The 13,275-nt window shown below is 33.3% G+C and overlaps 1 protein-coding gene across 1 annotated transcript; it reads left to right on the forward strand.

Annotated features, from left to right (window-relative positions):
- The first annotated feature begins 11,048 nt into the window (after window positions 1–11,048).
- On the forward strand, window positions 11,049–13,275 carry rbp4l (retinol binding protein 4, like). The gene is made up of 6 exons (XM_056446575.1): window positions 11,049–11,269; window positions 11,396–11,513; window positions 11,616–11,752; window positions 12,571–12,683; window positions 12,777–12,989; window positions 13,107–13,275. The coding sequence occupies exons 2-6, from the start codon at window positions 11,397–11,399 to the stop codon at window positions 13,115–13,117; spliced, it is 591 nt and encodes a 196-aa protein (XP_056302550.1). The 5' UTR covers window positions 11,049–11,269; window position 11,396; the 3' UTR covers window positions 13,118–13,275.

Consider the following 13,275-nt stretch of genomic DNA (forward strand, 5'->3'; position numbering starts at 1 on the left):
TGCATTCTTATTACAAAATGATAACAATTATAATTATGCAAACATACCCCATATGGACATTACTTTGCTGTATAAACATATTCTGTAAATATATAAAGCATATGAAAAACATGTAAAGTTGAATTATTAGCCACCCTGTTCATTTTTTCCCGCAATTTCTGTTTAACGGAGAGCAGATTTTTTTCAACACATTTCTAAACAATAGAATTGTAGTTTTAATAGCTCATTTCTAATAACTGATTTATTTTATCTTTGCCATGATGACAGTAAATAATATTTGACTAGATATTTTTCAAGACACTTCTATTCAGCTTAAAGTGACATTTAAAGGCTTAACTAGGTTAATTAGGTTAACTAGGCAGGTTAGGACAACTAGGCAAGTTATTGTGTAATGATGGTTTGTTCTGTAGACTGGCTTTTAAAAAATTTAATTCTTCAGAAGAAAAAATATTATCAGACATACTGTGAAAATTTCCTTGCTCTGTTAAACATAATTTGGGAAATTTTTAAAAAAGAAAAAAAAAATTCAAGGGGGGGCTAACAATTCTGATCTTAACTGTATATAAGCATTCACAGCCTTTGCTATGACAAAAAAATTTGGTAAATTCAGCTGACTGGACATGATTTGGAAAGGCACACAAAGGTAATATCCCACAGCTAACTTTCAATGTAAGATCACAGACCAAGCAATTGTCTGTAGAACACAGAGACATGATTGTATCGAGGGTCAGATCTGGGAAAGAGTCCATAAAAATGTATGCAGCATTATAGCGCCCAATGAGTACAGTGGCCTCCATCATTTATAAATTGAAGAAATTTGGAAGCCCTGGGATTCTTTCTAGAGTGATCTGAGTGATAGGGGGCAATCAGAGAAGAAAGGCCTTAGTAAGAGATGTCACCCTGAAAGAGCTTCAGCATTTCTCTGTGAAGAGATGAGAATCTTCCAGAAGAACAACCATTTCTGCGGTACTTCACCAATTAGGCCCGTATCATTGAAGGCACGAGACAGCCAGCCTGGGGTTTGTCAAAAGTATCTTAAGAACTATCACAACATTAAAAACCAAATTATCTTGTTTTATAAAACAATTTATCTGGAGGAAACCAGATTTTCAATGACTTTGTTCACATATATCCTCTCTCCCAGACCTGAACGCAAATGAACATCTCTGGAGAAATCTGAAAATGTCTGTAAACCAATGTTCCCCCACCCAAAGCTTGAAAGGTACTGCAATGAAGAATGGGAAAAATAAGGTGTGCCAAGTTTGTAGCATCATACTCAAAATGACTTGCTGTAATTTGTGCAAAAGATGCTTCAACAAACTACTGACTAAAGACTAAAACATTTTTTAAATAGATTTGCAAAGATTTAAAACAAACTTTTTTACATTGTAATAATGGGGTATTGCTTGTAGTATTTGTGGGAAATAATAAATTTAATCCATTTTGCAATAAGGCTGCACCATAAGAAAATATAAAAAAGTGAAGTGCAGTGAATATGCACTGTATGTGTACCTACTGAAATATACAAAAATAAATGTAATAGATTAAAACAATTTACTAGTAAGTAAACATATAAAAAATAGAGTTAAAAGTATTAAAATATTTATAGTAAATTCTTAAATAAACGTATATAATTTAATAAATTATGTTGAAATCTGTTGATCTTTTCTTAAATTGCAAGTACTGTATGAAATTATACCTTCTAAAATAAAATTCAATAAATATAATGGAATATAAATTACTTAAAGTTTGTCTTTTTCTGAAGGACTGTCGAACCTTTATACCCTTTAACCCTAATATATACTAAAATAAAATCAAATATAAATTGTTTGATTTAAATCATCTTATTAAATAGTTAGTCTTCCACCCATGACACTTAATTGTCTTTAATGTTTTGAAGAAACTCATGTTTCTGATATTGCATTTCAAATAGACTTGGTGAATTGTAAATACTCCTAAAAGCACTGAAAAATGCAGCTTTGATGGAACAACGATACAGAGTCTTATTATAAAATACCTATAATCCCTTTGTTTAGGTAAAGTTCATATCTATATAAAGGCCTCGCATCCATCTTAAGCAAAAGGTCATGAGGATAATCAGCATATTAATAGCTCCATACGTGCACAAAACAAGTCAGAGCTTTGGCTGCTGAGGGAAAGCGTACGTTGGTCAAGTCTTTTGCTGTTGTTTTGATGAACTTCAATCAGTCATAGTCAAATGAATCTAATTGTCGGTTGACGGTTTACAGACATATTAACTTAATCAGCATTTCAGGTTAATCAACAACATCAGAAAGGACATCTAGCCAACATGAACCAACAATGCACATCCGATCCATAACCAACAGGAAACCAACAACCAACATTTTGACAACAACTGATTACATACATGTGTTTTTGCTATTATTATCATAGTATGCAAAACCATTCTTATTTGAATGTTTTCAGGTTTGCCATGACCTGTATTTTAATTGTGGCATATATGTGACCAACCTGTCAGTCCTAATCATAATCTAAATCTAGAAGAAAGTAAATTTTGCATTGGATTGTCTTTATATTGACACCCTAGGGAATGAGCAAAGAATGCTGTGAAAAATATCTTTATTGTTTAACCTTTTGATTTTTTACCTGAATTATTAACTCACCACGAACAAATGACTGCAGACAAATGTGCATTTATTCGAACACCTGGGTAATGAAGAACAGAAATTGTTAAACCATTACTTTCACAGGGCTATTAATAGGAGGAAACAAACGGCAAACTCATTCATCACTATAGATAAGACCAGAAACAAAATGGCTATTAATAAAAACTTATTTCCACCACCAGGGAATTAATTAAGAAACTTTAGGCAACTGAAAGTGGACACATGTCTTGTCTGTTAGGAAGATGATTTGAGTGGCCAAAAAAAATCTTCAAGAAACACAGGAGATATGGAGACAATAGTAAAGTCTTGGAGTCGGAAAGCTACCAAGAACACTGAAAAAAGTGTTGCATGCAAAACTGTTGCAAACAATTTATTTGTGTTGAATTTAAACAAACAAATTAAATTGAGCAATGTTCAACTTAATTTGTTTGTTTAAATTCAGCCCAAATATATTGTTTACAACCACTTAGCGTAAAAAAATTTAGTAAATCCAAGGAATCATCTTTAAATATTTTTTTTCAGTGAAGAAACTCAAATGTCCCAGTTATTTAAATTTTTTTTATATTTTGAGCAAAAGATCAAAAGGTTAAACAATAAAGACATTTCTCCACAGCCTTCATTGCTCAGATTTACTATGGCTGCGAGAATTATTGGAGGGCCCTGTAGTTCTTTAGTTGCTCTGCCATCTAGTGATAAGACTACGTTATTGTTCCACTAATAGGAATGATGCTACACCAAATTAACACAAAAACGTAAAAACAACAAATGGTTTCAAAAAGTTGAAACCTTTACGTTTTTAGTGATACGAAAAAAACCCTGAGAGTGACAACACATATTCTGTTACTTCCCATACAGAGAAATGATATACGAGCATATGTACATATACATATATATAGTGCTGTCAATCAATAAAAAAAATTAACTAATTAATCACACTTTTTTGAAAATTAATCGCGATTAATCACATTTAAAAGACTGAAACTTGTAATTTTGGCTATTCAAATGCAAAATTAACGTAAACGCAAGACAAAAACTGTTTAAATTCAAAATATAATTGTTTATTAGAATTTTTTGTTTAACTTGTAACACAGATTTCTTCATGTAAACAACATACCCACAATAAACCATCAAGATCCTGGCTTGACAGCCGTATTTATTACAGAAATTACAACACAGGCATGTAAATGCCATTTGAATGTCAAAACAATCAATGCCAATAAAGAAAAAATTTATTTCCAAGTTGGATTCTAAGTGACTCCAAAAAAAAAAAAAAGCCAAAATACAGGCATTGCAAATATGGAAAATGATAATAACAATAAAGTATTGAATACAAACAATTGTACTCATTGTAAAGTTGTATTGCTGTGAGTTGAGAACATTAATTATGAAGTAGAAACAATTTTGCTTAGTCCTCCTTAACATTCAGCCAGTTGCTAAAACAGTCCAATCTGTTGACATTATCGGGGGACAATGACAATGTGGACCTTTTCTTTCGAATGATGTGAGTTGAGAGTGCGATGCAATCTCACTGCAATTCGTAACTTTTTGATTAGTGGCTACGGACAACGACGTTTAGGCAGGTTTAGGCAGGTTTAGGCAGGTTTGTTGCTAAGAGATGCTCAGACTGCTTTTTTGAACATGACAATGAGTTCACTGTACTTAAATGGCCTCCACAGTCTCCAGATTTCAATCCAATAGAGCACCTTTGGGATGTGGTGGAACGGGAGATTCGCATTATGGATGTGCAGCCAACAAATCTGCAGCAACTGCGTGATGCTCTCATGTCAGTATGGGCCCGGTACTAGTAAGGTGTACCTAATAAAGTGGCCAGTAAGTGTGTGTGTGTGTGTGTGTATATATGTATATGTATATGTAGATGTATGTATGTATGTATGTATGTATGTATGTATGTATGTATGTATGTATATATGTATATATATATATATATATATATATATATATATATATATATATATATATATATATATATATATATATATATATATATATATATATATATATATACATACACACACATACATACATACATACATATATACACACACACACACACACAGTATACAAAAAATAATTTTGTTTAAAAAATGTGGCTTGTACTATTTTAAAACAAAGGCTGAAACTTTTAAACCATTACTCATATTTATTCTCCGATTCTCCTAACATGGTGTAAGAATGACATCAGACCCTGGAAAAATAATTCACAGCACTTATAATGGGAATGAGTTTATAATAGGAATTTTGAACTACTGCCCGCAATCCCCACAAGGGTGCAGTAGACAACACTTTGACTAATTACACTGAACTAATTTGAACTTGTAAACTTTCATGCTTTAGATCTTGCATTTTGTAGAGTTTAAATGAACTCGGTCAACCTCGTCTCTTGGGTTGACCAGGAGGAGGGTCCGCTGGGTCTCTAAAACTCAAAAGCGTGATAAATCTGACAGTAGTCACGTAACTTTGTTAAAGCTAAACCTTGTTTAAAAAAATCCCCTTGTTCTCTGACCTGTAGCATTAAACAACGGATGTGATTTCAGTAAACAAGCCTAATCTAGTTTATCAGCCAAAAAGAACATGTGCATGGTCAGCAGTTTTTGTGTAAACTCACAGTAAGGAGTGCCTTTGTTTGATCAGTTTCACAGGTTACATGGCCAGGAGCAAACCTTAAGAACATGGAGGATGTGAGGGATTAGGATCAGTGTTTATGGAGTGAGGTCCACGTGGATGGCAAACAAAACAAGAGGACTATAAATACAGTCCTGTATGCGCTTAACGGAAACACGTAGCAGGGAAAGAACATTGCAACACAGAAAAAAATATTTATGAATTGATTTTTGCATGGGAATTACTATGTTGTTGCATTTTGATGAAAGGTTACCAGGTTTAACTCAAATACTAAGTTGAGTAGTAAAGAAATACAATTCTTAATTCTTAAAGAGATACTAAACCCACTCTTTTTTTTACATCATCCTCCTCTAATTCCCAACCTAACTGTAGTTCTCCAGTGGAACACAAACCATTACATTAATTAATATTACAAATCAATAAGTAACGTTACATTTAATTATTTGAAAGATGCTTTTATACAAAGACTTATTAAAGTGAGGACAATATAAATAAAAATAGAATAGTGTAAACGCCCAAAGACATTTCTTAAAAGGTTAGTTCAACATAAAAATGACCTCATCATTTAACCTCCCTCCTCTGGTTTTAAACCTTTATGAATTTATTTCTACTGTTTTAAAAAAAAGAAGATAATTTAAAGAATGTTGGTTACTGGAGCCCATCCACTTCCATAACAGGAAAAAAAAAATACTATGGAGGTAAATTGCTTTTTCAAAATATCGTCTTTTGTGTTCAAAATAAGAAAGAATAAGAATAAGAATGGTGAGTAAATAATGACATCATTTTCACTTTTTTTGGAGGTTTACTTATTGCTATTTAATAAGGCCAAACATAAAGACACAAAACAAAATAAAAATGCTGTACATATTCAAGATCATACCTAACATCCCAAAATCATACTGTATCAGCTGTATACATCTGTTTTATCAGTTCAGAACTTATTAAAAGCTGATAAAATAGTGTCATGATTTCCTCGTCTACAAACAATTTCATTTTACAGGCATTTTCAATGCTCTGGTTCCTTAATACGTCTTTGGTTCTTTTGTCATCTGTTTACATGGTCTATATATAGCAGACAGGTAGAGAAGCTGGGACCAAAAAAGCCATGACGGTCTTTAAAAAGAAGTGTATAAATCTCTGTGGAGCACATCAGCTCTATTTAGAGCCATGTTGTCCAGAAGAACCGTTTTATGTTGAAATGTTTGTGTGTGTGTTATAGTTTATGGTTATTATTTCCCACCTTTCTTTTCTTTTTTAGATCTGTCCAAATTTTCAAAGTTTCATTAAGGATTTTCTGGAGCATAACCATCTGACTACCAGGGTTTCTGCAGGTGTCACAAAGCCAAATTTAAGACATTTTAAGACCTTTTTATAACCATTATGAATGAAATGTCAGACTTATAAAGGGCTAAACTGTAAGGATTTTTACTTGCTCCATTAAAAAAAACGAATTACTTGAATAATACTTAAACAATGTGTCAAAACAAGCAAACCATACCCATTTTTCTTTGACAGGCTTTAAAAACTATGAAAAACTAAATGTACAACAGTCTGTCCAGGTCAGTGTCCTCACCACATATAGTCTATAGATACATGGAGAACTTACAAATGTTTTTGTGGAACCATATCGTTAAATAGAGTTGTAAAAAGAGATTTGTTGAAAGTTATTAAGATGTATTGTTGGTGACTGTATACTGTATACAGGTGTTGGCCTGACTGGTTAGCTTTATACGGACAATGGAAAATTAAGACCCATTTAAAATGATTTAAGACCTACAAGTCAATATTTCAGAGAATTTAAGACTTTTTAAGGCCAAACAATACAATACAAACAGGGACAAACAATAAAAATCTTTACAGATTTTCTTCTGTCATCTGTTTACATGTTGTATATATAGCAGACAGGTAGAGAAGCTGTGGCCAAAAAAAGCCATGACGGTCTTTAAAAAAAGAAGTGTACTAATCTCTGTGGAGTACACCTACAAATAGATACCACTGTACACTGTCTGGTGTGCCAAAAGAATTTAGCCTGGTTAGCCATGCACTCTAAAAAAAGGTGCTTCACATAGTAACAGTTCTATATGGAACGATGTTGTCCAGAAGAACCTTTTTATGTTGAAATGTTTTTGTGTGTGTTCTAGTTTACACTTCTTTACTTCCCACCTTTCAGTTTTTTTTTCTAATTATTTCATTACTTTAATAATGTTTACTTTCTTTTTTAAACTAATGCTTATCTTAATAAAAGTATTAGATTTTTAAGTGCCTTTTTATTGAATATTGATTCATCAATTATTATTTTTACAATTGCATTTTAAATAATTATTTAAAGATTTTTATTAGTTCCTTATACTAGTGTTTAATTTATTAAAAGCGTAGATTAAGTCTATTTTAATTATAATTTTTTTTTGTTTTTGAATTTTAAAAATAATTTTTATCTCTTATACTAGTGTGTTTTTTAATTAAGAGGTTTAAATTTAAATTTAAAAAGGTTTTAAAATTTGGATAATTAAAACTTGAATTATTAACACTTCATTGTGTATTTCTGATGTTGTAATATGCTATAAGCTCATCATCTGCAGAGACAAAATGATAGTTACAATAAAATATACCCATAGTAATGACTTTAAAGCACCATACATGATTGTTAAGAGATGTCAATGATGCTTGGTCTGTTGTGTTTTCAATAGCCCCTTTCACACAGTGATACGGGTAAATATCCTGAAAATTTCTGTAACGTCTTTACCGGTAAATTTACAAAAGCCCTGTTCACACAGGCAAGGACGTTCTGGAATTTTTCCAGAAAAGACCATTCACACATCCATTCCAAAATATCGGTAAATTGTGACATCATTAACCAGAAATGACCTCTAAACGGCTGCGCTTGTATTTGTAAACATTTGACTACATTATAAACTCTGTGGATGGATAAGTATTGTGAACAACTTCGATGAAAACATTTGGAGGAACACTTTCGCACGTCGAGTACATCATACCTGTGTGTGCTGGCACTCACTGGCTGCTTCACGTGCACATGTCAAGCAACTGAAGCAGAGCTAAAAGGTAAACAAACAACGGTTTAGCATAACATGGTAACATTAGCATCTAGCAGCTAAATGTGTCTGGAAAAATATTGAAAGGTTTTTATTTTCATAAACAGCGCGGATGTGAATGTGTCTGAATATTCTGATTGGCTTGAGTACATGTCTAACGTGTTCTAATCGTGAACGCGATCTTTCCGGCAATGTTCAGACAGAGCAGCATTCCGGCCAAATAACCGCTAATGCTACAACTTCTCTTTCTGGAAAATTGTGGAACTAATTTACTGGTATTAAAAAATTTTTTGACAATATTTGCCCTGTTATTTTCCGGAAAGGTCTGTATGTGTGAGGCTAATGTCAATATTCATTAATTAACATATCCTGCTGATAACTACAATAAAAAATATTATTTTATGTATTTTTATTTAAAAATTTTGCTACAAAGTGTTGTTTTTTTATTTCAAACTCCAACTAAGCCTACCAAATATAAGTCCAGAGCAATACCTTAAAACATTGTTTTTTTTAGAGTGTAGGCTTGTTTAGGGATAATATAATATAATATAATATAATATAATATAATATAATATAATATAATATAATATAATATAATATAATATAATATAATATAATATAATATAATATAATATAATATAATATCCAAAGACATGCAGTATAAGTCAATTGAATAAACTAAATTGGTCGTAGTGCATATGTGTGAATAGATGGTTGTACATTTAATTCAGTAATCTCTGTTAACAGTCTAGGTCTGTGTTTTAAAGATAACAGTAAAATAGCTTTATTTGCCATCTATTGTTATCTACAATGAAAAGAGTACTTCTTGTCCCCAGTTGTCTTTCTGAGCCGTTCTTGGGACCTGTTCCCAGGCTTATCTGGCTAACATTTGCTGAACTAGCAGTATCAGGATTGGTTGGCCACAGGTAATGTCACACTACATCACTGAGATCATTTGGCTCAGACGCTACAGTGACCTCAATGAACTTTGCTCTCTGGTGGGGTGATCCAGTATCATATGCATCCATACTGCCACCAGTTTATTTGATAAGTTCCATTACATTGTGCATAATTAGGTGAGGTTTTAACCTACATTGGGAATGCTGCCATCACTTGAATGCTAATATACTATTACAATATTCACCTTTAATAATTCACTACCTTGCACAATTTCGAGTACAACGTAGTTAAGTCTCATGTAAAAGTACTTGTATAGTCTGTGTTATGTGTATAGTTAAGTATCTTATAGTGTATGTTCATTAAGCATAGGTTTTTAAATAATAGCTCTTGTGTCCAGTGTTGTGTTTGTGTTTCTGATTAATTTATGTAGCACAGTGTCCTGAGAGACATGACATTTCGTTCCTCTGTATGTCCACACATTTAACAGAATGACAATAAAGCTCGACTTAACTTGACTTGACTTATTTGTGCTCTTCCTAAAGATGAGGTACCAAATTAGGCTTTTTATGACCCTATTTATATAGTTCTATAAAAAACATGGTTTGAATATGCTCTATTGGACCTTAAAATAAGATTTTACTAATAGTTTAGTGTATTATTTTATATATTATTATCTGTTATTTAATAACTAAAATTAGGGTAAAATATTGACAAACCTAACTGATTAGTTCAATTTTTTAAATGAAATCTTTAACCAAAAGTTCGATTTGTCTATATTTTACTCAAATTTGGGTTGAAACAACCCAGCATATTTTACAATGTACTTAAAAAATTTATGAGCACTTCTCAATTTCACAATACACTCTCAGAAATAAAGATACAAGAGCTGGGGCAGTATCTTTATGCTTTAAGTTACCAAATGGTAACTAAAGCACATATTAGTACCTTAAAAGTATTACAGTGTAAATTTTAACATACTAATATGTTCCTTAATGGTTCCAATATGAACCTTTTAATAAAATTACCACCCCAATGACAACATTTTCATCTTTATTTTTGAAAGTGTCCATTTAACGATAAGAGAAACTAGGAGACTGTCCACATGATTACATATAAATGGAACAGTTGAATACATGTAATCATAGATGTATTACGGTTCATTCTAGATTTTGTTTAGAATAATTAGGGTTTCTTCTTTTCTTAGTACACAAATATGCTATTATTAAAAAGGCTCACTTTAATCAGATGAAACTGATCACACCGCATAAATCTTAAACAATGTGCCAAGTACATTCTTACATAACAGACTCTTATAATGAAAAAAGCTGCTTTGTAATCACATCTATCTCATCAAAACAACACAAAACCAGTAGGAGGCTATTGTGTGCTTTGAAACAAACATGTTGCACCTCCATTGAAATCAAGTCACAATCATTCTACCATGACAATCTATCAGACACAGAGTATCACGCATCAGCCAAAAGATGTTCTTCTTTGCTATTATATCTATTGAGGGATGAAATGGACCAATTTTTGGACTCAATATACAAAGAGATTTATTATGAGTTGCATATTATGTGAAAAAAACTACTCTATAAATCTGTTTTCCACTTTGCGAAATTACCAGCAACCTAATAACATTACATAATGCAGTGCATTACACAATTACACTAATAATGCTAGCAGACTGATTCCTTTGGCTTTGCTTCCAGATGTTTTTGGTTTGCTTAAAGTCTCACCATATTCAACTGAGTTGCATAAAGCTTTAATTGTTTTTATGGCAAGCATGGGAGGGTTCAACCGAGAAGCCAGATTACAGTGAGGATTTCTACAAACGGATTAACTGTAGATTTAAGAACCCTATTTAGTCACAAGAAGTGAAAATAATCAATAAGCCTGTCTGTAGAGTTGGTATAAAAGGGCTCTTGGTCAGTTTAGACAACACAGCCTTGTGGAGAACCACAAAGAAGGATCCTACACTACTAAAACCTTCCATTCATTCATTCAGGACATCATCAAAACAAGCAGGTAAGATCTAGAGAATTTTGAGGTTAACTACTAAAAAAGACTTTTGGAAATTTATATAATTTTTGTGAGGTTAATTGTTTGAAATAGCCATTAAGATGACATGCTTTCCTTTCTCCGGCTGCTCAGAATGGGATATTACAAGTTTGCCCTGCTGGTGGTTTTCCTGTCATACATTGAGCGCTGCTTTTCTGCCTCCTGCGTTGTGGAGAGTTTTACAGTCAAGGATGACTTTGACCCCAAGAGGGTATGTTGCATGCTGTTTGATTGTCTCAGTGGAGACAAACGTTTGCTCATTGTTAATGCAGAACATACAGCCTGACCTGACCTGGTGTATTGTACCTTGTAGTATGCAGGCAAATGGTACGCTCAGCAGAAGAAAGACCCAGAGGGACTCTTCCTCCAGGACAACATCTCTGCCGAATACACCATCGATGATGACGGAACCATGACTGCCTCTTCCAAGGGCCGCGTCACTCTTTTTGGGTAAGTTGTGAAACTGAAAAATTTGAATACAAGGGGATCATGTTAAATCTGCATAAATAAGCTGCAATGATGGTGATGAAGTAACATGCTAATGCTAATGGTGCTGTTTGTGACATGTAGGATGATTCAGAATGTAACCTAAAACATATGAGAGCAATGAAGTAAAGAAACTATGGCACAAAACATATGCTATAGTTTAACAATGTTATTTATAGTAAACTCTAGTTATACAAATGGTAATTAATCAATAGTTACCACACATTTACTATAGTAAAACCATGGTAATTTTTTTGTAAAAAAGGATGGCATCTAGGTTGATTCAGAAAACAAGTTTAAATACATAATACTGAATGCTAATTCTGCTGCTTAAGACACCTGGGATGATTTAGTAAGCAAGTTTATATATATGACAGCAATGGCTTCACAAGCTAATGCTAATCCTTTATTATAAAGATATGTGGTTAAAAGCCTGTTTACACCAAAGATAATAGCTATAATGATAATGATGAGATGTAATTTTAAAAATCATTATAAACGAAAAGGAATGGCCGTCTACACCATAACTGTATGTGAACGTCTACATCACTTTCAGAACTTTATGAATAATATAAACATTGAGTGCCATGTGAACATTTAAAGTAATAGTAGGCAAAACCGCAGCACACACTTATAATAAACGAATCATCTGCTGGTACTGGCACAGATATAATTTTTTTATGGCTATTTTTAATATGAACAGGTCATAATTCTAAAATTAAAATGATGTTTTGTTAGTGATGACATCTCATGCTAATGTTCATCCTATTAACTCTTCACAGATTCTGGGTTGTGTGTGCTGACATGGCTGCCCAGTACAGTGTGCCTGACCCTACCACTCCTGCCAAGATGTTCATGAACTACCAAGGCCTAGCAAGCTACCTGTCTAGCGGAGGTCAGAAGACAATCATTTAACATATCTGTACCCATTACTGACATTCTGTAATGCAAATCGATTGACAGTCTGTATTGTTTAATTTTCATTAAGGTGACAACTACTGGGTCATTGACACCGACTATGACAACTATGCCATTACCTATGCTTGCCGCACTCTGAAGGATGATGGCACATGTGATGACGGTTATTCCCTGGTCTTTTCACGTAACCCCCGTGGCCTGCCTCCAGCAATCCAGCGTCTCGTGCGCCAGAAACAAGATGAGATCTGCATGGCTGGTCAGTTCCAGCCCGTGCTGCAGTCTGGTAAGGCCAAGAAAGAACTTATTCAGTGCTCAGTGTTGCTGGAAAACAGCAAAAGTAGTCAAGTTAGCGGTTGAGAGTCGGAAAATCATTAGATTTTTTGCTTCTCTCTTTTCACAGGTGCTTGCTAAACTGTTTGAGGAAACGAAGAGGGATTCCTTTAGCGTGCTGGCATAAGAAGCGGATTCTGGGGCCATTCCATTTCAGCGCTGTAGAGATGCATGTGTGCATCAGGGAGCCTAAGATCTGTGAAGTTATCTCAAGGGAATGTTGTCTTGTGTAAAGTGTC

The sequence above is a fragment of the Danio aesculapii genome, chromosome 21, assembly GCF_903798145.1.
Source record: "Danio aesculapii chromosome 21, fDanAes4.1, whole genome shotgun sequence".
Taxonomy (NCBI): domain Eukaryota; kingdom Metazoa; phylum Chordata; class Actinopteri; order Cypriniformes; family Danionidae; genus Danio; species Danio aesculapii.

What these genes read in the sequence shown, in the direction of transcription:
- rbp4l (XM_056446575.1), top strand. Translation starts at nt 11,397, where the DNA reads ATGGGATATTACAAGTTTGCCCTGCTGGTGGTTTTCCTGTCATACATT. An exon ending in ATGACTTTGACCCCAAGAGG is followed by an intron (nt 11,514 to 11,615) that starts GTATGTTGCATG and finishes TGTACCTTGTAG; the next exon opens with TATGCAGGCAAATGGTACGC. An exon ending in GGCCGCGTCACTCTTTTTGG is followed by an intron (nt 11,753 to 12,570) that starts GTAAGTTGTGAA and finishes AACTCTTCACAG; the next exon opens with ATTCTGGGTTGTGTGTGCTG.